This window comes from Periplaneta americana, chromosome 9 (assembly GCF_040183065.1).
Source record: "Periplaneta americana isolate PAMFEO1 chromosome 9, P.americana_PAMFEO1_priV1, whole genome shotgun sequence".
NCBI lineage: Eukaryota > Metazoa > Arthropoda > Insecta > Blattodea > Blattidae > Periplaneta > Periplaneta americana.
The window spans coordinates 84,801,007-84,825,702 of NC_091125.1; the positions used below are offsets into that span (position 1 = coordinate 84,801,007).

The following is a 24,696-nucleotide window of genomic DNA, read 5'->3' on the forward strand; positions in this document are numbered from 1 at the left end:
TATTGCTACTTGTTGCAGACCTCGTATTATATCTCTGCCTCTGTGCAACGTCACAGTTAACGAGAGGATAAGAGAGATAGCAAAAGGTTGTAGGCCTATACTAATCTGTGAGAAAAAGTATGTCTAGACACTCAGGTAAGCAGTGACCAGAGCATAGGAATGAAGGCACTCAGATATCTCTTGATTTGAATTTTAGTATCCTGACGCCCACGATCAAGACAGTTCATTGGAAACCCAACGGTCACTCAACGGCAGAGATGAATAAAATATCTGTAACCGTTTTATTTATCAATTTATTTCTATGTAATACAAACAATTACGATTGCCTAGGAGAATTAAATACTAGCAGTGTTGTCACTATTTTTTTGACGATTATATAAATGTGCGTAATTCATGCAAGAAATTGACTTTGGGGAATCTCCCATTTTATTAAAGGATTGATAACCCAGTGGAACAAGCAAATGTTTTATACATCTTGATTACACAACTTTTAACACTATATCATTTCGGAAAACGTATTATTTGTCTTTCTTGTGTTAAATCTTATATTACTTCGTTAAGATGTTTCAGCCTGCTATCGGCCACCTTCAGAACTGGTTGTTGCTGGTCTTGGCGCCTTTTGTTTTGTTTCCTGTGGAGGTGTGTTTGTGTAGTGTAATGTGGAGTCAAAGAGTGTGTGTTTTGAAATTGAGTTGTGTTTCATTTGAGTTTCATTTGTGTGTCAAAATAAAATTCTCAACACACAACTCAATTTCAGAACACACAAATCCTTTGACTCCGCATTACTTTACACAAACACATCCCCACAGGAAACAAAACAAAAGGCGCAAAGACCAGCAGCAACCAGTTCTGAAGATGGCCGATAGCAGGCTGAAACATGTTAACGAGGTAATATAAAATTAGCCTAATACGTTTTCCTTTTTTTATGTTCAGTTGATAGTATTAAATGAACTGATTTTGTTCTAAGGTAAATGAGACATAAGTTATTCTTTGTAGGAAGTTATGATACAACCTTTTTATTATAAGATTTTTACATAATATTATGATGCAAAGTTATCTGTAGAAGAAAATATCCCAGATTTGTGTAGTGAAATAATTTTATTGTTGTAGTGAGACAGGTTGCATGTGCGGACTTACAGAAGAAATATAATTTCATTATAAAATTGCATGTTCAATAACACAAAAGCTTTGTAATTAAGCCTATTCCTTATAGAACAATTATATTTTCTCTTTCATTCCTGTTATTAATTTTATGTTACAGTACAACAGTAAGTTCTAATGTTATTTGTTCAAATATATTTTTAAGTTTATTTTCGATCTGTTTTATTTTTTATAATTACGTACTCATTTCTTAAACATTTACAACTGTTAGGGTCCAGAAGTTTACTCTTTCAGACAAATTCATCTGTACATTCTAGACACTACATTATGATGTGGGTTAACAACGTGCCGAGCCTCCACCGTACAGTACATTGACAACAGCCAAATATCCATGCCGTGGCATCTTTGAATTATCCTATAAAGATATGCCATATCTTTAGCGTACATCAAGGTCGGGTTAAGATTGATAATAATCACTAAAGCAGGAATTTTAAATATCTATCATATTATGAGAAAATAGAAATATCGCCAAAGTTCTTCGAAAGAAGTGACGATATTTAAATTACCCATACGTCAATTTTTCGTTCTTTTCTTTATTTATTTTCTTTATTTCATTGTACTCCACAGACGGTCCTAACACATATTGCGTTGATGTCGCTTTAACGCCCATTTATACCCCGTCACATACAGGACGTAGCTATTCCGTGGAGCATTTAACATTATAAGAGTAGTCGCAGACGTTCAGCTGAGTGTTGAAGTGGAGGCCAGGCGGACACTGTCTGCAATAGAGGATTCCGTTGCTGCATTGGAAGTAGGTCTCGCAGCTGCGAGGGTTCGGAAAGAACAGAGGTACGGTGGGATCCTTTCCGGGACATGATGGCGGCACGCAGCCAGCTTTGTCTGGCCAGTCGCACTGATTCTTCTTGATATTCCAGTGCAGTCCAACAGGACAGACTTGCAGGATCGCTTTCCCGTGACTGCACTGGTAGAAACTGGTGCAATTGCAGGCGTCTGGGAAGTACACGCTGCCGTTGACGGGATCGCTGGCGGGACAAGTGACACCCGCCACACCGCTCACTAGCAGCGGCACAAGCAGAACTGCGTTGAATACAAAATAAATGTCAATGTTTGCATTTCATAAATAATACACTTGATCTAAAATAACCTTTAGATTTCTATTTTATAAATTTTTAAACTAGGTAGAGACTTGATTTCTTTTTGTACACAAACTACTAGCTTAATAATATTATAGGATAACTAGTTCAAGAGTTATATACATGAATCAGAAAGATAATATGCATATTTTCAAAAATGTTTATCTCCCCCCAAATTTAAATATAATGTCTAACATTTTTTGCAATATCTTTGATATCTTTAGAAGGTTTCAATGTTCTCACATTTTTTAGTTTAGGAAAATCTTCGTAGTAACAGACTTGCATATTTTCAATACTTGACAATAACACTTAGCCCACTGACGTAACAGTTAAACATATAGTGATAAGTTGCGAAGAATTAGGTTTTAAGGTTTTTTAACCGTTGTTAGATTTACGTAAGATTCATTTGAAATACTAATTTCGGTCCATATAGACTATAAAGATTCGACATTATTTTCATGTGAAGTGAAATAACAAATGATAGAAAACTTAAAACACAACCTGATACAAATTACCATCATATCAAATCTATTATTATTCTTATTTGCTAGTTCGTATTTTATTTCCGTGAAACACGTTTTTTTTGTGAAGTTTTTCTGAATCTCTAAAAAATATAGACTTTATTACTCTGCTTAATTTTGGATTTATCTATCTTCTCCTGCGATCTCTTCAAATCTACCTACTAAAGCAGCTGTTTAATCGTACTAAATTAAATTTAATATGTTCTGGAAAGATGACTGTGATGACAACAATGATGAAAAAGTGAAGAGATGTACTGGAATGACTGGAACGATTACCACAGGAATATAAAAACGCCTGAATTGCGTGCTCATACTACAAGCAATACAAATCCAACAAGGTTCACTTATCAGCAAGATAAAGTGCAATCATCGCTCTTAAGGAAATATTGTGAGGGGTTTTTGAGAGCACGTAGTGCAGGCGTTTTGACATCTCTGGATTACCACGGTGTGCCCTCCGTTAATAATGAAGAAACGCCAACAAAAATATAAAATGGCCTGTCATGTTCATCGGTGGAACAGATTTTTGCCTGAGGCTTGAAATGGCGTGGTATGATGATGAAGTTGATGATGACGATGCTGCTGATGATGATGATGATGATGATCAGAGTTGTTTTTTTTTCGTACTAGCAATAAACGCTTAAAAATAATTTTTAGTTATGGTTAGACATGTGTACGTACGCTTTTAGTGTTAAATGACAATATTTTCACAAGAATTTTTGTGACTTTTACGTTTTCTTACTAAAGTCTTCATTTGTGCGATAAACACAAAAGTGTGCTTTTTTTTCTGTATTTTAAAAGAAAATGATATGTAATTTCTCGTGAAAATACTTGGTACATACTTAAACTCTTTTTTATTTTCTCTCATTTGTAAAAGTTAACACTGACTTGGAAGTACGTTGGGTTGCCAATTAATAGCTTTACCATCCTTTGGGAACACTGCTTTCGATCTCTTTGAAAAAAAAAATAGATTTCAACAAAGCTTCAGGCAAATGAGTGTTTGTCAACTCCGTATATTTCAGCACAAAAGAGGGAATTTAACGGTGCCGTACTCCAGGCAATGACTCTTTGCAAACTACTTTCATTCTAAAGTACTTGAGTAGGTTTAACAGTAAGTTGCCAAAATGAAGTGATGGTATGAATGTGTGTTGAAAAACCATTTCGTTGCCAAAGGTTTTATTTAAGTGATCATGATATTCTTATAGACAAGAAGTCTTCAATGAAATCGGAAAATATTGGAACTTATTATATGTTGCAGTTTGTCCTTTTTTTCTTATTTACAGTTAACAGTAAGTTAAACTAATAATTGTGTTAATATTATTTCACTGCATCTTACTATCCATAATGTCCTTTAACTGAATAATGTATGAAATATTATAATAATTTTACATAAAATCCGCTGGGTAATAATGATAATAATAATAATAATAATAATAATAATAATAATAATAATAATAATAATAATAATAATAATAATAATGTACAGTATATAAGTAGGCTATATAACCAGTGAGTTACGTATACTTTCATGTAATGTTACTACTTACGAACAACAGACTTCATTCTTGCTGACAGTCTGGAATCTGAGATTCCCTCGCATTTAAATAGGCTAGGCTGGTGTCATATTGACCTAGTAATCTGTCTTGTCAGTCTCGTCATTTAATTGGGATTCTGATCTTCGTATGTAATTTTATCGATGCGGATTTTACCATGATTGATTATATTCATTTTCTGTACTTTATTATAAGTATTGGTGATGTCTAGAAATAGCCATTTCGAGAGCTTGGGGTTTTAGTCTCTCCTGGAAAGCAAACAAATTTTATCAGACGATCTTCCATATGTTTGCATGTACAAACCTATACAGAAGATAAGGGCATTGGATGCCTTTACTTTGAGTGGTGGTAAGAGTCGGCACATTGAACAAGAAACGTTATTATGTGTATTTAGTAAATACATTCTCGTTTAATTTCAGGGACCAAAAAATCAATATTTTCGTATTTTCTTTATAAGATACAGATGGTATGGTACTGAAATGAGAAATCATATTGTAAGAATGATTGCCCAAAACTAATTTTTATCAGCGTATGTGAACAATGTCAAGGATTGAGATACAAAGACAGTATTAGAAAGGAAGACAAAGCGAAAACGAACCATAATGATAAAACTAGTGCAAAACATATAGCCTATTAACTCAAAAATAGGTATAATTTTGTTTTACTGAACAAATTTTAGTTAACAATTTCGGTGATGTCTATGTTTTTCAAAATTTCCTTTCCTTCTTGTATTAGCCTACTCCTAATCACTTTATTCTTCTCTCTTTCAAGTCTGTTTCAGTATTTCTGTTCTTTCCATATCGATTTTCACCTTCTTTGTATAATATTCTTTTCTGTAATTTCTTATTTCTTGTATAATGTAGGATTCAGTTTTCTTTTTGGCTGTGTCTTGGGTTTTTGTGTTGTGGTCACACTGCTTCGAGCAATCTTTCTGAACTGTAATTTCTTCTACTTCAGGTAGATGAGAAATAGACCTCTGCATTCTCATGAAAACAACAGACCGAAGCTCACCAGTTAGGGCCCGTTCAACGGTACAAAAATTTATCGAAACGGGAATTTAGTGGAATCGATTTCTTGCAGACAGCAGTGTATATACCGTTCGACTTTTTCCAGTGCATAATGAAATTTAAGTTTTATATCCTACGCGAAAAAATCGAACCATTTATACACGGGTATCCGTACGAAATGGATTCGAATAAATGCTCGTTTCGAGAAATTTCTGCATCGTGTGAAAGATCCTCAGGCTTCGGTTGTGAAGAAAGCAGCCGGGTAATGATTCGCTCAAGAGCATGGAATCGAGTACTTACAACCAGACAACGTATTTTCGGTCCTTACACAGGGATAAGATGTCATGTCACTTGTCGCACGGAGGGACCATAGCAATGAATTCAATGACTTCCCTGCAACTGACGTACACCTAAAGTTCAGTATCGGGACCGAAAATCCTATGTCTGCAGTTATAACCGATCGGCTGTAGCTTTTACTCACATGTCAGTCGGTCGTGAGCGCTCGAAGTTGCACTACAATTTCATCACCTTTTAATTCCTGATACTCAAAATAACTCACCTAAGGAGGTTACCATTTTGTTTTTATTTCAGATAGTGCGATTATTTGAACATTTGAATAATCTTTTAATACTCGTAACACAATTCGTTAAATGAAATAATGCTTTATATTAGCAATAATGTTATTCAATATCCTTCTTTTCAAACTCATATCAGTAATGAAAATATTTAATATAGCTTGGTAAATATATGATTACATAAAAAGAACAGAGATTTTATGATACGTCCCAAATTTCTTCGAAACTGGACATAATCTATCTCAATCACGGTATTTAATAAAAAACAAACCGAATCTATATGTTCACTTGACTTAACATTTTTACATTAGTGTATAAAACGATATGCTTAATCGTACGCAATGATTAACGTTGCAGCTACGTATAGTCAGGTGGATGTAGATTTTATTATTCCACATTCAACGACCATATCACGAAATGTCAAGTACAGAACAAACAAAATACATGCTGAAATTAGTTCCAAAAATAATAGAATCAATGGAAAAATTACCATTTGTTTTTAAAACTAATACCTTCCTTCTTGGTTTCTTTAATGTATTTACTTTTGTCCTGTGACATTACGAATACAACGCTGTTACAAAATATTACAAGCGTTCCTTTCAAGTAGAGGATAACGACTACAATCTGATAGCCTTTATACTTACTAGGTTCACTAATCAGGTAATAGGTCATCAGACAGTTTAACATTTCCATAGCGCATACTGTAAACACATCGATCAAAGACAGTTTTCAACCTAAGAAAGATAAGCTTTAAACGACCGAGAACTACCGGTCGACCGTGATGCTTCGGTTGGATGTTCTTTCATGCGGAATCAGTACACGCGGCAGCCAGTCTGCTGTGTATAGAATTCAGCGACCGACCCTCGATTTTTTTAATCTTATCATTTTCAGAATTTCGTACAACAAATACGAAACCGTTTGATTTACTAACACATATGCACACGCATAGTTGGCAACTGTTGAAAGCTGAAATTTTATTTACAAGCCTCACAAAATTAGCTTTGTTAATAAAAAAAGTTATAATTACGACTTTTTTTTATGAGAATTAAGACACATTTACGGCTGGGATTTTATGGTATTTTTATTAAATTTTTCATAATAATTTTCCCGAGAGATCTTCAGTTGTAGGCCCATCTCCTTTGAAAAAACATAGAACAAAGTTATAGAATAATGCGACACACACATAATACTGGCATTTGTTTTCTGTAAAAGTTCTTACATACGGCTACATGAACGCACTTACATTTCAGTATAAACTAATGTTGTAATAATCCATGTCTTAATGGATACGTAAATATCACATGATAGATGTGATTAAAATGGATTTGAGGGAGGTGGGATATGATGATAGAGAATGGATTCATTTTGCTCAGGATAGGGACCAATGGCGGACTTATGTGAGGGCGGCAATGAACCTCTGGGTTCCTTAAAAGCCAGTAAGATGTGATATACAGAATACTTGCCATATAACTTCAGATAGAAATGGGTTGTTCCAGAGACATTTACATTAGGGGTTAAAGCGTCTGGTAAGTAGAACTGACATCCATACTGACATTAATGTCAATTGTCTATAAAGACGATTCTTAAACTCCCTCCACACCTTAGGCCGCTTTGATCTGCAATGATGTTGTCTTTATCATATACCTCAGTTACTGTCGTATTTCTTTTATCTCTTGTTCCATAAAAATTGAGAAGATCTGAGAAGTAAACATTATAAGAAAGTTGTGTCACATTTCTAACAGCCAGCAGAAAGATTCTTAATGCTATTACTATTGTTATTTCTGCGACCATTGTCTTTCCTGTCAGTTGACGACATGCAGTCCAAAACAGATGAATGGATGGTTCCTTTATTACCTTTTATTATGCTTGAGTATTTCATTTTGAATGACCTAACACTGCTTGATAATATTTATTTTTTATTTTATTCAAGAAAATACATGATTATAATAAGAGTTATATTTCAACAAAGACGTGAAATGTCTCACATTAAGGAATATATAAATAATGGTAGTAAAAATCAATTGTCAAGTAGGCATATGTGGCTGTAAACAATATAGTTGTCATACAGATAAATTTACCAGTCGCACTTCTCTTGTTCCTGGTTCCAACGAAGTCCTGCAGGACAAATCTTGCAATAAGCAATACCGTGACTACAGTGGTAGAACCAGTGACTGTCACTGGGGTGCGGGAAGTACACAGAAACGTCGGGGTCAGTGATAGGGCAGACAGGAACCTCCGCATCTGGACACTTCTCTGCTGGAGCTTCTGTAGTGACCTTTCCGCCGCTCGCCGAACACCCTGCGTTCTCGGGATAGTCGCAAACGTTGATTGAAGGGTTGAAGTGAAGGCCTGCAGGGCAATTCTGGTGGTACGGCACTCCATGGCTGCACTGGTAGAAAGCGCCGCAGTTGTAGGGGTCTGGGAAATAAACATTATAAGGGGGCTGCGGCACTGGACAACTTCCGGATGGAGGGTTCTCATTCCCATTGTTGTTTCCGTCACCGTCGTTACCGTTTCCGTCGCCGTCATTACCGTTTCCGTTACCGTTTCCATCACTTGGTTTGCAGCCGGCATGCCATGGCCAGTCGCAGGTGTTGAGAGTTGGGTTCCAATGCAGTCCTGAAGGACAGGCCTTACAGTATGCTACTCCGTTACTGCAGTGGAAGAACCAATGGCAGTCGCTAGGATGAGGGAAGAACAGGGAGTAAGTGGGGTCTTCGGCAGGGCACTGGGGTGGCGTGGCGGTGGGGCAGCTGTCGTCTTCGCCACCCTCGCATACGTTGGGTTCTTCTGTGGAAGGAGAACAACCGGCGCTCCAAGGCCAGTCACACGTGTCCATCTTGGCGTTCCAGTGCAGACCACTGGGACAGAGTTGCACCAGCGGAGAACCGTGGTCACAGCGATAGAACTCGGTGCAGTTGTTCTCATGCGGAAAGAACACCACGTGGTCCACCGGATCGGAATCCGGACATGTCACGTAGTTGGGGACGCAAGTCGCATCCTTCAGGAGCAGCGTTAGCAACAAGGCGAATCCAAAACCGTATCCTGAAAATATGGCATGCCTATAATTGCAGCGATATACATACGAACTGGGCATGAGATTACGTAAGTACAAATCCACAGATGTGGAAATTGATGAAAGCACACTTACATTTAAATTTCAAAAGAAGTATGAACTTATTTAAAGTTCCTTGCAAATATCCATATGATCTCAGTTCAATTATTAAAAAATTGTAGGTCTACGTTTAAAATTAGGATGAATAATATAGAATTGTAGGGGATCAAATTTAAAATTGTTGGGTCGGCTATTTTAAGGTTGTGTATTGGTTGTTTCCTGCAAAATGTTATCTAAGTTATTATAAACGGGTGGCAGAAAGGAAAATCGGAATATTGATTGACAGTCTTACCCTAGAGGCCTATTATATTAGTCCAATAGGCGCTTAGTTCTTTTCAAAATCAAATACCTTACACTGATAGGCCTATCCGATTTTAATTACGTTTCAGAACTTCGAGCTTTGAAGATTTTCATTACATTCATAATGGAGTTATGGACGGATTTTTATATACTTTTGATCTGTGAATATCTACTGTTGGATCTATAGCGATTCCTCTCCTCTAAGGTGGAAATTGTGGACGCGGAACTAAGCAGATAACGTTGTCTGGTGCCCTGTTATATTGCGACAGGACTGCGTGAGAACTACAGTACTTGTACGTTAACTCCTTTGTTTTATTTTACTTTATAGGCTTGATACTTCGATTAAGCTTGCTTAATAGTTTTAAATTTAATTATCTTTCTGAAAATGTATCACCTTCGTTTAACACAAGAAACCAAAACACATAGCCTATTATGCTACATTTGTATTGAACTATAAACCTATCGAAGAATAGAAATGTAGGCAGGTACAATCAAGGAAACATTTTGAAATTTACAAAATATTTCCATTGAATTATGCTTTTAATTTAGCTGCAGAATTGCTTTCTGTTAAGTTCTGTTACCCTTTTTTATTGGATCAATGAAGAGAGAGAACGGAAATCAATCTACATTACCTACGACTGTAGTAGATCAGTTATGCCTACATTCGAGAGACAGGGGAGGGATTTGTAAGATCTTAAATGTGGCTTTGCAGCACTGTGAATTCTGTTCTGGTAGTTTATAACAGTCACATATTTAGATCAAGCCCTAATACCAAGTGACCTCGCCAACTGGACATATCAGATAAGCCACTTCACAAACCAGCTGGTCTCATGTATCTGATTGGATGCGGTATTGGCTCATGATCGTTTCTAATTGTATCTGGCTATGTTCTTTCAGCATCACCGAAGTTCCTATACAAGCTTGTGTTACATTCATATTTGTTTGTTGAAGTAAAGGGGACGAGGGAAAGTTAAGAAGAAATACAAAGATATATAGGCTACTAATTAAACTACTAAATACCATCATTGATATATATATATATATATATATATATATATATATATATATATATATATACTAACAATCAAATTAAAAATTTAATTTAATTCAAAATTGTCTGAACTCGCTAATATCAATAAGTGAGTACGTCAAGGTTACAGCCTCTCACCAACAGTTTTCACTATTCTATATTTAAGTGAAATAATTGAGAAATGGGAACAAGTAGTCACTGGAATTGAAGTGGTGAGATCAATAACCATTCAAGTCCACTTCTGGTCATTCATTTTTTGCAAATTTGGAATTAAATTTAGGATATTTCCACAAGTGTTACGACTTTAAAAGTTGGTATACTACTTTATCTTGATCTCTAAAACAACCAGAAATATTACGTGCAAAAAATAATAATTAGGTAAGAAATAAAAAAAAGTTGTTTGCATTTTTCTCGAAACTTGTGTTAATGGACTTGAATGGTTATTGATCTCACCGCTTCAATTAAATTTAACCGAAATCATAACATAACATTATTTTCAGATGATCAGGTACTTACGTATATGGAACAGCGAGATCAGTTTACAATTTGAATAAACTAATATAAGAACATGGAATAAAAATTTCAACCGAGAAAAAAACATTAGTTTTTAAGAGACAAGATCAATAAGGAGTGAAACATAGTAAAGAATATTGTTGAACAAACCGAATAATTTAATTATCTAGGATGTTTGCTATCATATGAAAATAAAAATACATATATAACAACATTTCAGTGTTTTTATGGTTACTAACAGGAATTCTGAATAATGCTACATTTAAACTCACAAATTCATTGAAGAGTACTCGATAATTATGTGGCCTTTCCAATAGTAATGCACGGTAGCTAAATCTGGACACTAAACGCCAAAGATAAAACAAGAATAAGAACATCTGAAATGAAATATATGAGAAAACTACACAATGTAGTTACTTAGTCCGATTATTAGACAAATGAAGAAATTATCAAAAGAATTAAAAATCACTCCGTTTTTGGATAAAAATTAGGGATACAAAAATAATTGGTTTGCACAATATGTCCAGCGGACGCCGCGAAAACGTGTCCCAATAATAATGAAATATTCAACCTAAAGGAAAAAGATGGCAAGAAAGATATCTAAGACGGCTGTTCTGCAATTGAGATCGAAACGGATCAGCCAGTGGGAAATCTATGTATGTACGATACGTAAAGGTAGGAATTCATATCACAACATGAGGATATTAGGTTAGTTGTGGATACACTGTCGTTACGCCATGAATGACGTGAGGTATGGCCAGGTACAACTGAAATGTGTTGTGTATCGCAGCAATTGAATGGGGATATGCTTCTCGTGCGTAGTGTTCAGCGTTGTGCCCCGACAATTGGTTTGTTTACATTGCTCTGAGATTCGTTGATTGGTTAATCACATAAAGCTACAACCTCACTCTGCTTATACCACGGCAGAGTTCCCTAACAGGTACCCATGCACCTCCATTGCTAGCTACGCCCGCTCTCTCTTTCAACACGAACACTCTATGCATACATAACCTTGTAGTCTCTGTGGGTAAATTCCTATCTTTAGTGATATGATGATGATGATGATGGCGAGGAGAAATCAAAGGTAAAGTGGAGATTGCTGGTGGAATTAAGGTCATAAATTTAATAATAGAAAAGCCCTAAAAAAAAAGTCCTCACTCTCTGCTGCATCTGTGACTCAAGTGCTAGCACGCTGTTCTTACATCCAGGCGTCCCGGGTTCGATTCCCGGCCAAGTCGTGATGGAATTTGTAGTGGACAAAAAAGACGTTGCAGAGGGGTTTTCTCAGGGTACTCCCGTTTCCCTCTATCATTCCACCGACATTTTCTACCTCTCCCTCATTTTATCTAACATCTGCAATAGTAAAAATAGGCTGGGTGGGTTATTCGTGGTAGTACGGGTTTCCGATGCGAACGGGACCTGGCTTTATCGGGGGCCTCAGGCAGAATGACCCACTTTTCAGTACTGGATTCACGAATGCCACCCAAGTCACCTGCTGGACGTGTATTATCATCGCACATATATAGGGCGCACAAAGGCCCAAAACATGCTAAGTGCACGAACTTGTCCCGAGTCCAGCCCTCGTAAAGCCAAGCCTCACTCTGATCTTGTCCAATGAGTATCAGCGAACGTTCCCGGTGTTTCTGTCGGCTGACCAGTAGCGACAGGTTCCCCCCGCCACCGTTGCAACTTGCATCCGCGAACTCAATGCGTTTCGCCGGATTAAAACTTAAGTAGCCTACTGTGTTATATTAATAAATGTGTTGTCAAAATTAGACGTATTGTATTCTCCACCTGACATAATTAGGAACATTAAATCCAGACGTTTGAGATGGGCAGGGCATGTAGCACGTATGGGCGAATCCAGAAATGCATATTAGGGTGTTAATTGGGAGGCCGGATGGAAAAAGACCTTTGAGGAGGCCGAGACGTAGATGGGAGGATAATATTAAATTGGATTTGAGGGAAGTGAGATGTGATGATAGAGACTGATTGGTCTTGCTCAGGACAGGGACCAATGGCGGGCTTATGTGAGGGCGGCAATGAACCTCCGGGTTCCTTAAAAGCCAATAAGTAAGTAAGTAAGTTGTCAAAATTAGACACCCTTCTTTTATGACTAATCACTAAAGATGCCGATTCGACTTCCTCACGAGTTAGTCTCACCTTATTTATTAATAAGTATTTAATGAATTTCAATCTTAAGGCATATAAACTTGCAAATGTTTATTTGCTATTTAATAACAATATATGAACGTTTTCGCCGTTTAGGGCATCTTCAGATATAACAAAACATATTATCTGGACCTATAATAGTATATTATGCAAATAACAAGGAAAATAGAGAACAATATATGTGGTACATGAAATTCATGAGCTTTATGTAGATATAACATGATACAGGATGAATATTGAGATAATCTTTGAATTTGAACTTAGACTGGACGAATGTGTTATTTTATACATATAGCTCATGTTATAATTAATATACAATGTTTAAAATTTGTCAATGATATTAATTTTAAAATTTACAATGATGATAAAATATTTAAAGTAATCATGGCTGAAAGTTGTCGTAAGTTACAAGATAGTATGCGCAGTTAATGTTCGTGTGTTTTGTAATTATTTCACTTAGAGAGGCCGTTGGCATTTGAGTGAATGTTGTTTGACGTTGATGACTACTTTACAATTGATATACAGTGATTAAATTAGTCAATGTTAAAATTTAATTTTATAATGAAGATAATAAAATATTTAGAGTAACCATGGCTGAGAATTGTCATAAGTTCAAGATAGTTTTCGTAGTTGATGTTGTGTGTTTTGTAATTGTTTCACCTGAAAATAGAGATTAAGAGATAATAATAAATGCAAAATATAGACAAGTTATTATATATTTTGCATTTATTATTATCTCTTAATCTCTATTTTCAGGTGAAACAATTACAAAACACACAACATCAACTACGAAAACTATCTTGAACTTATGACAATTCTCAGCCATGATTACTCTAAATATTTTATTATCTTCATTATAAAATTAAATTTTAACATTGACTAATTTAATCACTGTATATCAATTGTAAAGTAGTCATCAACGTCAAACAACATTCACTCAAATGCCAACGGCCTCTCTAAGTGAAATAATTACAAAACACACGAACATTAACTGCGCATACTATCTTGTAACTTACGACAACTTTCAGCCATGATTACTTTAAATATTTTATCATCATTGTAAATTTTAAAATTAATATCATTGACAAATTTTAAACATTGTATATTAATTATAACATGAGCTATATGTATAAAATAACACATTCGTCCAGTCTAAGTTCAAATTCAAAGATTATCTCAATATTCATCCTGTATCATGTTATATCTACAAAAAAGCTCATGAATTTCATGTACCACATATATTGTTCTCTATTTTCCTTGTTATTTGCATAATATACTATTATAGGTCCAGATAATATGTTTTGTTATATCTGAAGATGCCCTAAACGGCGAAAACGTTCATATATTGTTATTAAATAGCAAATAAACATTTGCAAGTTTATATGCCTTAAGATTGAAATTCATTAAATACTTATTAATAATTTACCAGGCATATTGATATATTAAAATGAATTGTAAATTACTCACCTTATTTGCATGGCTAGTGAATCCTCTAACGTTTAGCTTATTTTATAACTTCTGACTGGTGTTTATTTTTTTATTTTAGTAGGTTATTTTACGACGCTTTATCAACAGCTTAGGTTATTTTGCGTCTGAATGAGATGAAGGTGATAATGCCAGTGAAATGAGTCCGGGGTCCAACACCGAAAGTTACCCAGAATTTGCTCATATTGGATTGAGGGAAAACCCCGGAAAAACCTCAACCAGATAACTTGTCCCGACCGGGAATCGAACCCGGGCCACCTGGTTTCGCGGCTAGACGCGGTAACCGGACTGGTGTTTATATTATGTTTCACGCAACATCTCTTATTATATAAGTACTAAGAGAAAAGGAATGAGGAAAATGGAGATAGAAGTCACCACATGAATGCTGTATGATTGATGAATGCCCATTTCACAAAATTAACTGTCAGTCTGTCTTTGACACAGAAAGGCACGCAGTAAGTCAGCTAATAATAAGTTCAGTTTATTACGTTGTGTTATGTTTGGAGTGGTTGCTTATTAATTGTGTGAACATGTACACATTTTGGAAACGTACATAGCCTATGCAAAAATAAATTATGTGGCAGTAGAAGGAAAAACGTTAGACGCAGGTCGCCCACTGACTATGTTTAATTAATGATGTGAATTATGTGTTACACAAGATGGACAACACTTCCAGCAGCTACTATGTAGAGGGTGAGTATTGAACTTTATTAGTACAACACACTACTTGAGTTTTAATCCGGAAGCACCGTGAGTTCGCGGATGCAAGCAGAAGAGTTAATGGGGGGGAGACCTGCCTCTGATCGGTCCACAGACATACCAGAAACATTCGCTGGGACCCAGTGTATAAGTATTTTTACAGTCAATACCATGAATCAAACCTGAATCCGAGGAATGATTAGCCCTCACTGTAACACTGATCTACCCCTTGCATGTATATTGTAGATTAATGATTAATAAATAAAATTTCTGCAGTAATTCGCTACTCACCTTCCATGTTTGAAGGAAGCTCCTGATTTGTCGGAGATCTAACAAGAAGTCCAGGTGCAAGTCAGTGGAGTCAACACTTGCACACACCTTTTATACGAACCCTGCTGACGATTACAAAAGCCGATATCTCACTCGAAATTACTCACCTTGAAAGTGTCTTATGTTTTAGATAAATCATAATTGCAAGCATTTAAACTTAAGTGCATTAATTGAAATGCATAATATAAGAGGCGGTATTGATTGATCTTTCAGATAGGGACAATAAGAGACTGCAACACCTAATATCAGGTTTCAATTTCACAATAAAATAGTCCACACCTGTGGAGTAACGGTTAGCGCATCTGGCCGCGAAACCAGGTGGCCCGGGTTCGATTCCCGGTTGGGGCAAGTTACCTGGTTGAGGTTTTTTCCGGGGTTTTCCCTCAACCCAATATGAGCAAATGCTGGGTAACTTTCGGTGCTGGACCCCGGACTCATTTCACCGACATTATCAACTTCATCTCATTCAGACGCTAAATAACCTGAGATTTTGATACAGCGTCGTAAAATAACCCAATTAAATAAACAAAATCGATGAAAGTATAGTTAAACTTCCTCTGTAAACTCATTCTATCATCATATTCTCTTCGTAATAATTCCCACCACCACCTCCACCTCCATATCGTTTTCTGCTTCTAGCTTGTCTTCGAACATTGAACTCTTAAATTCGCTGCGGTTGCAACAGTAGTTGTTTGGAGATTCCACATTCATTTTTACGTTATCACATTATTTATTTGTGCTTTGTTGTCAAGTGGTTATCATGTTTTCTACTGGGTTCGAGATTTGCGTGTTCAAGCCCTGGTGACAGCGACAGAATATACTTACTTACTTACAAATGGCTTTTAAGGAACCCGAAGGTTCATTGCCGCCCTCACATAAGCCCGCCATTGGTCCCTATCCTGTGCAAGATTAATCCAGTCTCTTATCATCATACCCCACCTCCCTCAAATCCATTTTAATATTATCCTCCCATCTAATTCTCGGCCTCCCTAAAGGTCTTTTTCCCTCCGGTCTCCCAACTAACACTCTATATGCATTTCTGGATTCGCCCATACGTGCTACATGCCCTGCCCATCTCAAACGTCTGGATTTAATGTTCCTAATTATGTCAGGTGAAGAATACAATGCGTGCAGTTCTGTGTTGTGTAACTTTCTCCATTCTCCTGTAACTTCATCCCGCTTAGCCCCAAATATTTTCCTAAGCACCTTATTCTCAATCACCCTGAACCTATGTTCCTCTCTCAGAGTGAGAGTCCAAGTTTCACAACCATACAGAAGAACCGGTAATATAACTGTTTTATAAATTCTAACTTTCAGATTTTTGGACAGCAGACTGGATGATAAGAGCTTCTCAACCGAATAATAACACACATTTCCCTTATTTATTCTGCGTTTAATTTCCTCCGGAGTGTCATTTATATTTGTTACTGTTGCTCCAAGATATTTGAATTTTTCCACCTCTTCGAAGGATAAATATCCAATTTTTATATTTCCATTTCGTACAATATTCTGGTCACGAGACATAATCATATACTTTGTCTTTTCGGGATTTACTTCCAAACCGATCGCTCTACTTGCTTCAAGTAAAATTTCCGTGTTTTCCGTAATCGTTTGTGTATTTTCTCCTAACATATTCACGTCATCCGTATAGACAAGAAGCTGATGTAACCCGTTCAATTCCAAACCCTGCCTGTTATCCTGAACTTTCCTAATGGCATATTCTAGCGCGAAGTTAAAAAGTAAAGTGATAGTGCATCCCCCTGCTTTAGCCCACAGTGAATTGGAAAAGCATCAGATAGAAACTGACCTACACGGACTCTGCTGTATGTTTCACTGAGACAGATTTTAATTAATCGAACTAGTTTCTTGGGAATACCAAATTCAATAAGAATATCATATAATACTTCCCTCTTAACCGAGTCATATGCCTTTTTGAAATCTATGAATAACTGATGTACTGTACCCTTATACTCCCATTTTTTCTCCATTATCTGTCGAATACAAAAAATCTGATTAATAGTCGATCTGTCACGCCGAAAACCGCACTGATGATCCCCAATAATTTCATCTACGTACGGAGTTAATCTTCTCAAAAGAATATTGGACAAAATTTTGTACGACGTCAACAAAAGTGATATTCCTCGAAAGTTACCACAGTTGGTTTTGTCCCCCTTTTTAAAAATAGGTACAATTATAGACTCCTTCCATTGTTCTGGTACAATTTCTTTTTCCCAAATAGCAAGTACAAGTTTATAAATTTCGCTATATAATGCACTTCCACCATCTTGTATTAATTCTGCTGGAATTTGATCGATACCTGGAGGCTTGTACTTTTTCAGATTTTCTATCGAAATTTCGACTTCTGAAAGCGTGGGTTCGGGTATAAATGGCTCAGCAGTTTGTATTTCAATTTCGTCCCGATCATTTCTATTTGGCCTATGTACATTTAGTAATTGCGCAAAATAGTTTTTCCATCTGTTTAGGATTGATGGAGAGTCTGCAAGCAAGTCGCCATTCTCATCCTTGATCACGTTTTCCCTTGGCTGATATCCGTTCTTAAATTCCTTTATACCCTTATATAAATCTCGAATGTTTTTATTCTTACTATTTGTTTCTACCTCATTCAGTTTTTCCTTCAAGTAACCTCTCTTTTTATTCCTAAGTGTACGACATGCTTCCCGTCTTTCATTGAAATAATTATCTCTCTTCTCCTCAACTGGATCCTGTAAGAATTTCAATTTTGCCTCTTTCCTTCTTTCTACTACCATGCAACAATCTTCATCAAACCACGGTTTCTTTTTCTTAGTTTCATAATAACCTATGCTCTGCTCAGCTGCAATTTTGATACTATCTCTGATATTTTCCCACACGCTATTAACATCTAATTCTTTCTCAACTTCGTCGGAACTTTCTAAAGTGGCAAACCTATTCGAAATTTCGACCTGATAATTTTGCTTAGCTTCCTCGTCCTTTAATTTCAAAATATTGAATTTAGTAATATTAACTTGTTGCTCTACTCGCTTGGCTACTGATAATCTTTCTCTTAATTCTCCAATCACCAAATAATGGTCAGAATTACAGTCTGCACCCCTGAAAGTTCGAATATCTACTATACTAGTATGTCTCCGTTTATCTATCGAGATGTGATCTATTTGGTTGTGTGTCAATCCATCTGGAGGTGTCCAAGTATATTTATGTATATCCTTATGGGGGAATGTTGTACTTTTGACAATTAAATTTTTCGATGTGGCAAAGTTGACTAATCTAACTCCATTGTCACTACTAATTGCGTGTAGGCTCTCTTTTCCAATAGTTGGTCTAAAAATATCCTCCCGTCCTACTTTAGCATTGAAATCCCCCAATAAAATTTTCATGTGATATCTAGGGAACTGATCAAAAGTATGTTCCAATTCCTCATAGAAGCTATTCTTTACATGGTCGTCTTTCTCTTCGGTAGGGGCGTGAGCATTTATAACTATGATGTCGCACCATCTACCCTTAAGTACTAAATATGATAACCTGTCACTGATAAATTCGACCTTTTTTACTGCTGATTTTATTCTTTTATGAACAAAGAACCCTGTTCCTAATTGGTGATTATTGTTTCCTTCCCCATAATACAGAAGTAATCTCCTATTTGTGATATGCCATTCCCATCTAACCTAACCTCTTGCACTCCTACGAAGTGTATTCTATATCTAGCTAGTTCTTTTGCTACTATGTTACCCCTCCTGTTCTATAAAGACTAGTTACGTTCCAAGTGCCAAATCTCAAAACCTTAGTCCTTTGCTGTGGTCGTGCCAGAGAATCAGTCCTATTCCGAGGCTTATTACAGGGATACGTAACAAGCTGTTTTTTTTACGGTGATGGGTTGTTAGCCCTTCGCCCAACCCCCAAGCTGGAGGACCACCCCTTATCGGCTGTCCACGACTGCTTATTCAATATATTCGCAGCTACCCTCCATATCAGGAGGCCGTCTCCTCTATCTGCAACCTGAGGACGCGCCATGCCGTGGTGATAGGGACAGAATATAGAACGATAAAATTTTTACCCTGGCCTCCTTTCGAAGGAAAGTGAAGGTGAGTGTCCTTTATCACAGACTTGCTGCGAGTTAAAGAACTCTGTCCCTAATAGAGTATTATATGCAATATTTATTGATAATTTCTCGCCCTTATCGGTGGCTTAAGTACACGTCGGTTCGTTCCACCTTATACCTAAACCGAACGATGCCTTACCTTACCATACCATACCATGTCATACTGTTTTCTTTTATAACTACTTTTTGCTTCATTTGTTATTACTAATTCTATCTCTACTACTACTACTACTACCACCACTACCACTACCACTACTACTACTACTACTATCAATAGTACTAACATTATTACCACTACCACTAATATTACCATTACTGCTACTATAATCACTATTACCACTATTATCACCACTACTAGCACTATTATTGCCACCACTACTTACAAATGGCGTTTAAAGAACTCGAAGGTTCATTGCCGCCCTCACATAAGCCTGCCATCGGTTTTTATCCTGAACAAGATTAATGCAGTCCACGACATTAAGATATGTATCATATGAGGACACAGAGAGGAAGGCAGAAAATAGGAAAGATAGGAGAAACCTTGGTTTGCAGTGAAAGACGTGCCTTTGGGCAGAACACGAAATGAATTAATTAATTAATGACGAGCATCATATCCCAACTCCCTCAAATTCATTTTAATATTATCCTCCGATCTACGTCTCGGCCTCCCCAAAGGTCTTTTTCCCTCATGTCTTCCAAGTAACACTCCATATACATTTCTGGATTCATCAATACGTGCTATACGCCCTGCCCATCTCAAACGTCTAGATTTAATGTTTCTAATTATGTTACGTGAAGAATACAATGCTTGCAGTTCTGCGTTGTGTAACCTTCTCTATTCTTCTGTAACTTCATCCATCTTAGCCCCAAATATTTTCCTAAATATCTTATTCTCGAACACCCTTAACCTCTCTTCCTTTCCCAAAGTGCTAGTCCAAGTTTCACAACCATACAGAACAGTCGGTAGTATAACTGTTTTATAAATTCTAACTTTCAGTTCTTTTGAAAGCAGACTGGATGAAAAATCTGCTCAACCGAATAATAGCAGACATTTACCCTATTTATTTTGCGTTTAATTTCCTCTCGAGTGTCATTCATATTTGTTACTGTTGCTCCAACGTATTTGAATTTTTCCACTTTTTCAAAGGATAAATTTCCAGTTTTTATATTTCCAGTTCATACTACGTTCTAACCACGAGATATAATAATAGGGTAAACTAGGGTCTGTTGGACAGTTAGGCATGTTGGACACTTTGTACTTTAACGTGTTACCTCGCCACTTGTGGGCACCACATTCTGCTAGAAGTCAATGACTGAAGTAGCCCCACTCATGGCTACTTCCGTCATTGACTTCTAGCACAATGTGGTCGATCTATTACTTCTAAAACCACATACTGGTACTGCTGCTTCCTTTGTCATCACATTTTCTATTACTTCCTCTGTTCTGTTCTGTTTCACTAATTCTATTTCTGTTATTGCTGCTATTGTTATCTACTTCTACTTTTAATATCTATGGTCTACTGCTGTACAATTTGTTACTAGTTCTACTTATCCCAGTATTTCTGTTACTAATCTTATACAAGGTCCGGCTACATAGGCAAATTACGTTATTAGTGCAGATAGCGAAAATGGAAAGTTGTTGGAAATACGTAGTTTTCAATTCAATGTGCTTGAATTTTTAATATAGAATACACTGTTAAGATTTTACACTAGTACGACACACTCGTCAGTCCCAGTGTTACCAAATCAATTGTTTTTCCGCTAGTTCTGTCGGATTTTAAATATGTATTATTTAACCGAAAAAAATAATTTACATGCAGAGTTTAACAGTTACTTAACATCTCACAGTGCAAATAAACATTTTTTTTTACACTGATAGCATAAGAACTCAGGGGAATTTCATTCTTGTCTGGCGGCGTTCCCTGAACTTCTATTGGCAACACTGCTAATTGTCGTCATAATTTCGTAATTTACCCGATTCACTACGTAGTAATGTGTAGTCTCTTGATTACAATTATAAATCGTATTCTGTATAAATTATTAAATCTGAATATGTTATCGTGAATATGATGCTGGTTTGTACATAAAAAGTACATGACGTTAAAATAAATCATAAGATTGCATATTAATTGCAAATTCAATTTACAGTTATGCTTTTTATCATGTTACACAACTACTTTTCTTATTATGTTATGTACTTGTTACAATTCTGTTTGACAAGAGTTACGTAGTATAGTTGACTAATATGAATCAATATTGTAAACGTATTATATGTTGGGTTATCTGTTGTATTCTTCCATGTGGTCTGATAGAATTGGAAAAACCACATAAATATGTTCTTTTTAAAGTTTTTTTGAGCTTTGTATATATGAGATGTGCTGTCCTTGTTGGACGTGTTCTTCTTTAAGCTTGAGTGTATGACCTTATATAATTAACATGTGGTATAGGTTGTTCAAGATTGTGGTTATGAAATTCTTTGGTTGAAATGATCAGATTTTTGTAACTAAAGATGTTTTATTGTAATATGTTTAACGATAATATTGTATATGTCTATAATGTTTTGTGATTTGTCTGATTACATTAATGAACGTAGAATTACACACATTCATTGTAAATCGCATATAGTTTTTGAATTCTTGTACAGCTGTCAAAAAAAAAAGTGACCGCACTTGTGGACAGCGAATATTTTTAAGTCCACTTCGGATAACGGTGATGTTACATGATGCATGCGCCTACAGAAGCAGTTTCGGAACTAAGATGTTTAAACAGGAGTCATTCATATCTGCGTCTCGTAGAAGAGCGGTACTGTGTTCGCTTAATGATCCGAAGGTTGTTTGTTCAAGTCTTGTTCAAATGTAATTTTATTTTGTTATCGTTCTTTAGCGATATAAATAATATTCAAGTTATCATTTACATTCTGTTATCGTTCTTTAGCGTTATCAATAATATGTAAGTTATCATTTTATTTTGTTATTTTGTTCGTTAGCGATATAAATAATATTCAATTTATCATTTGTATTCTGTTATCGTTCTTTAGCCTAACAGCAAAAAGAAGTTAGTCTTTCCCACAAATGGAAGCCATCTATACTTGTTTTTTTTTTTTAAGATGGGACATGACAGGAGCGTTGCGATCGGAAAAACAACTGAATGTCACATAGCATGGTAGGCCTGTTGCTATGGTAACAACGGTTGAGTTGCCAAACTTACAGTTCGCACGTGGCGAGTACTTAATAGCTCTCTTGGCGACATTTATTGTGAATACAATGTTAGCATTGGTACGTTTCGTCTTTGATTCTCTGTCGACTTTTGTATTGTTTTCTTACCTTCGTGTCAACTGTCAATGAATGTTTTAACGTCAGCCATCTTAACGACAGTTGCTACATTCCATCAGCTGGCAGTGTGGTAGTCCATATTGGCAACATGGCACTGTAGTTCCAAGCTCAGCCGCTTAACTGTCATGTCCCATCTTAAAAAAAAAACAAGTATTATGAAGGAAGCTAGTTCAACAAACAATCCGGACAACCCCAAAAAAACTTATTTTAACTGTACTAATATTTAACGTAGATAGTCTTTTTATCATTTACGTCCATTATATTCTTTGTTTAGTTTGATGAAATTGTACTAATATTTAACGTAGATAGTCTTTTTTATCATTTACGTCCATTGTATTCTTAGTTTAGTTTGATGACACTGTACTAATATTTAACGTAGATAGTCTTTTTTATCATTTACGTCCATTGTATTCTTTGTTTAGTTTGATGATACTGTACTAATATTTAACGTAGATAGTCTTTTTTATCATTTACGTCCATTGTATTCTTTGTTTAGTTTGATGACACTGTACTAATATTTAACGTAGATAGTCTTTTTTATCATTTACGTCCATTGTATTCTTTGTTTAGTTTGATGACACTGTACTAATATTTAACGTAGATAGTCTTTTTTATCATTTACGTCCATTGTATTCTTTGTTTAGTTTGATGACACTGTACTAATATTTAACGTAGATAGTCTTTTTTATCATTTACGTCCATTGTATTCTTTGTTTAGTTTGATGACACTGTACTAATATTTAACGTAGATAGTCTTTTTTATCATTTACGTCCATTGTATTCTTTGTTTAGTTTGATGACACTGTACTAATATTTAACGTAGATAGTCTTTTTTATCATTTACGTCCATTGTATTCTTTGTTTAGTTTGATGACACTGTACTAATATTTAACGTAGATAGTCTTTTTTATCATTTACGTCCATTGTATTCTTTGTTTGGTTTGATGACACTGCACTAATATTTAACGTAGATAGTCTTTTTTATCATTTACGTCCATTGTATTCTTTGTTTAGTTTGATGACACTGTACTAATATTTAACGTAGATAGTCTTTTTTATCATTTTAAGTCCATATTCAATTCCATATTTTGATCAAAATAAGTATATATATATTTACATATTTCATACATTTAGTGCATATAAATCCGTTCCCTGCAGATGAGGTCCAAAATAACAATGTATAATGGCTCAGAATTGGGACAACAAAGAAACCTTATAGTACCAGAAAAAAATAAAGTAGTTGGAGATATAGAATTTTAGCAAAGAATTTAATTACCAGAGGTTTAAAAAGCAAAGTCACTTTTCTCTTGTTAAAAATAACTTCATGTAAAACAATTCTTTTAATAGAGAAGAAGAAATACAAATTGTTGCTTGCATGCCTGCTAATACACCATTCTTAATAACTGATAACATATCTTAACTATAATATTATGATGAGGGATCGGCGGAGAGGAGAAAAATTCTCTCCGGCACTGGGATTCGACCCTGTGTTTTCAGCTCTACGTCCTGACGCTGTATCCACTAAGCCACACCGGATTCCAATTCTGATGCCGGATTGAATCCTCTCAGTTTAAGCTCCACCTCTTAGTTTCCCTTTAGTGGCCAACCCTATGCACTGTGTCACAGATGTGTGACAGTGGCACAATGTCCAACACACTAATGTGCAGAGGTGCAATCATTACGGGGGACTAAGTGGCCGGTATCCGGCGGAATGAG

At 35.9% G+C, this 24,696-nt stretch overlaps 2 protein-coding genes across 3 annotated transcripts; both read right to left on the bottom strand.

Annotated features, from left to right (window-relative positions):
• Positions 1-109: 109 nt before the first annotated feature.
• LOC138706166 (peritrophin-1-like) lies at positions 110-24,696 on the bottom strand. 2 transcript variants are annotated; one of them, XR_011333918.1, is made up of 3 exons: positions 24,257-24,696; positions 22,972-23,114; positions 2,067-2,199 (listed from the first exon to the last, which is right to left on the bottom strand). XR_011333918.1 is itself a non-coding variant. In XM_069835157.1 (2 exons), exons 1-2 carry the CDS (start codon positions 4,334-4,336, stop codon positions 1,799-1,801), a joined length of 417 nt encoding a protein of 138 aa, XP_069691258.1. In that variant the 5' UTR covers positions 4,337-7,658; the 3' UTR covers positions 110-1,798. The 2 variants fall into 2 exon arrangements, 1 of the variants encoding a protein (XP_069691258.1); XM_069835157.1 differs by lacking the exons at positions 22,972-23,114; positions 24,257-24,696 and adding an exon at positions 4,321-7,658 and having other exon boundaries at positions 110-2,199.
• Positions 7,808-15,661, bottom strand: LOC138706162 (probable chitinase 10). The gene is made up of 2 exons (XM_069835154.1): positions 15,514-15,661; positions 7,808-8,953 (listed from the first exon to the last, which is right to left on the bottom strand). The coding sequence occupies exons 1-2, from the start codon at positions 15,518-15,520 to the stop codon at positions 7,983-7,985; spliced, it is 978 nt and encodes a 325-aa protein (XP_069691255.1). The 5' UTR covers positions 15,521-15,661; the 3' UTR covers positions 7,808-7,982.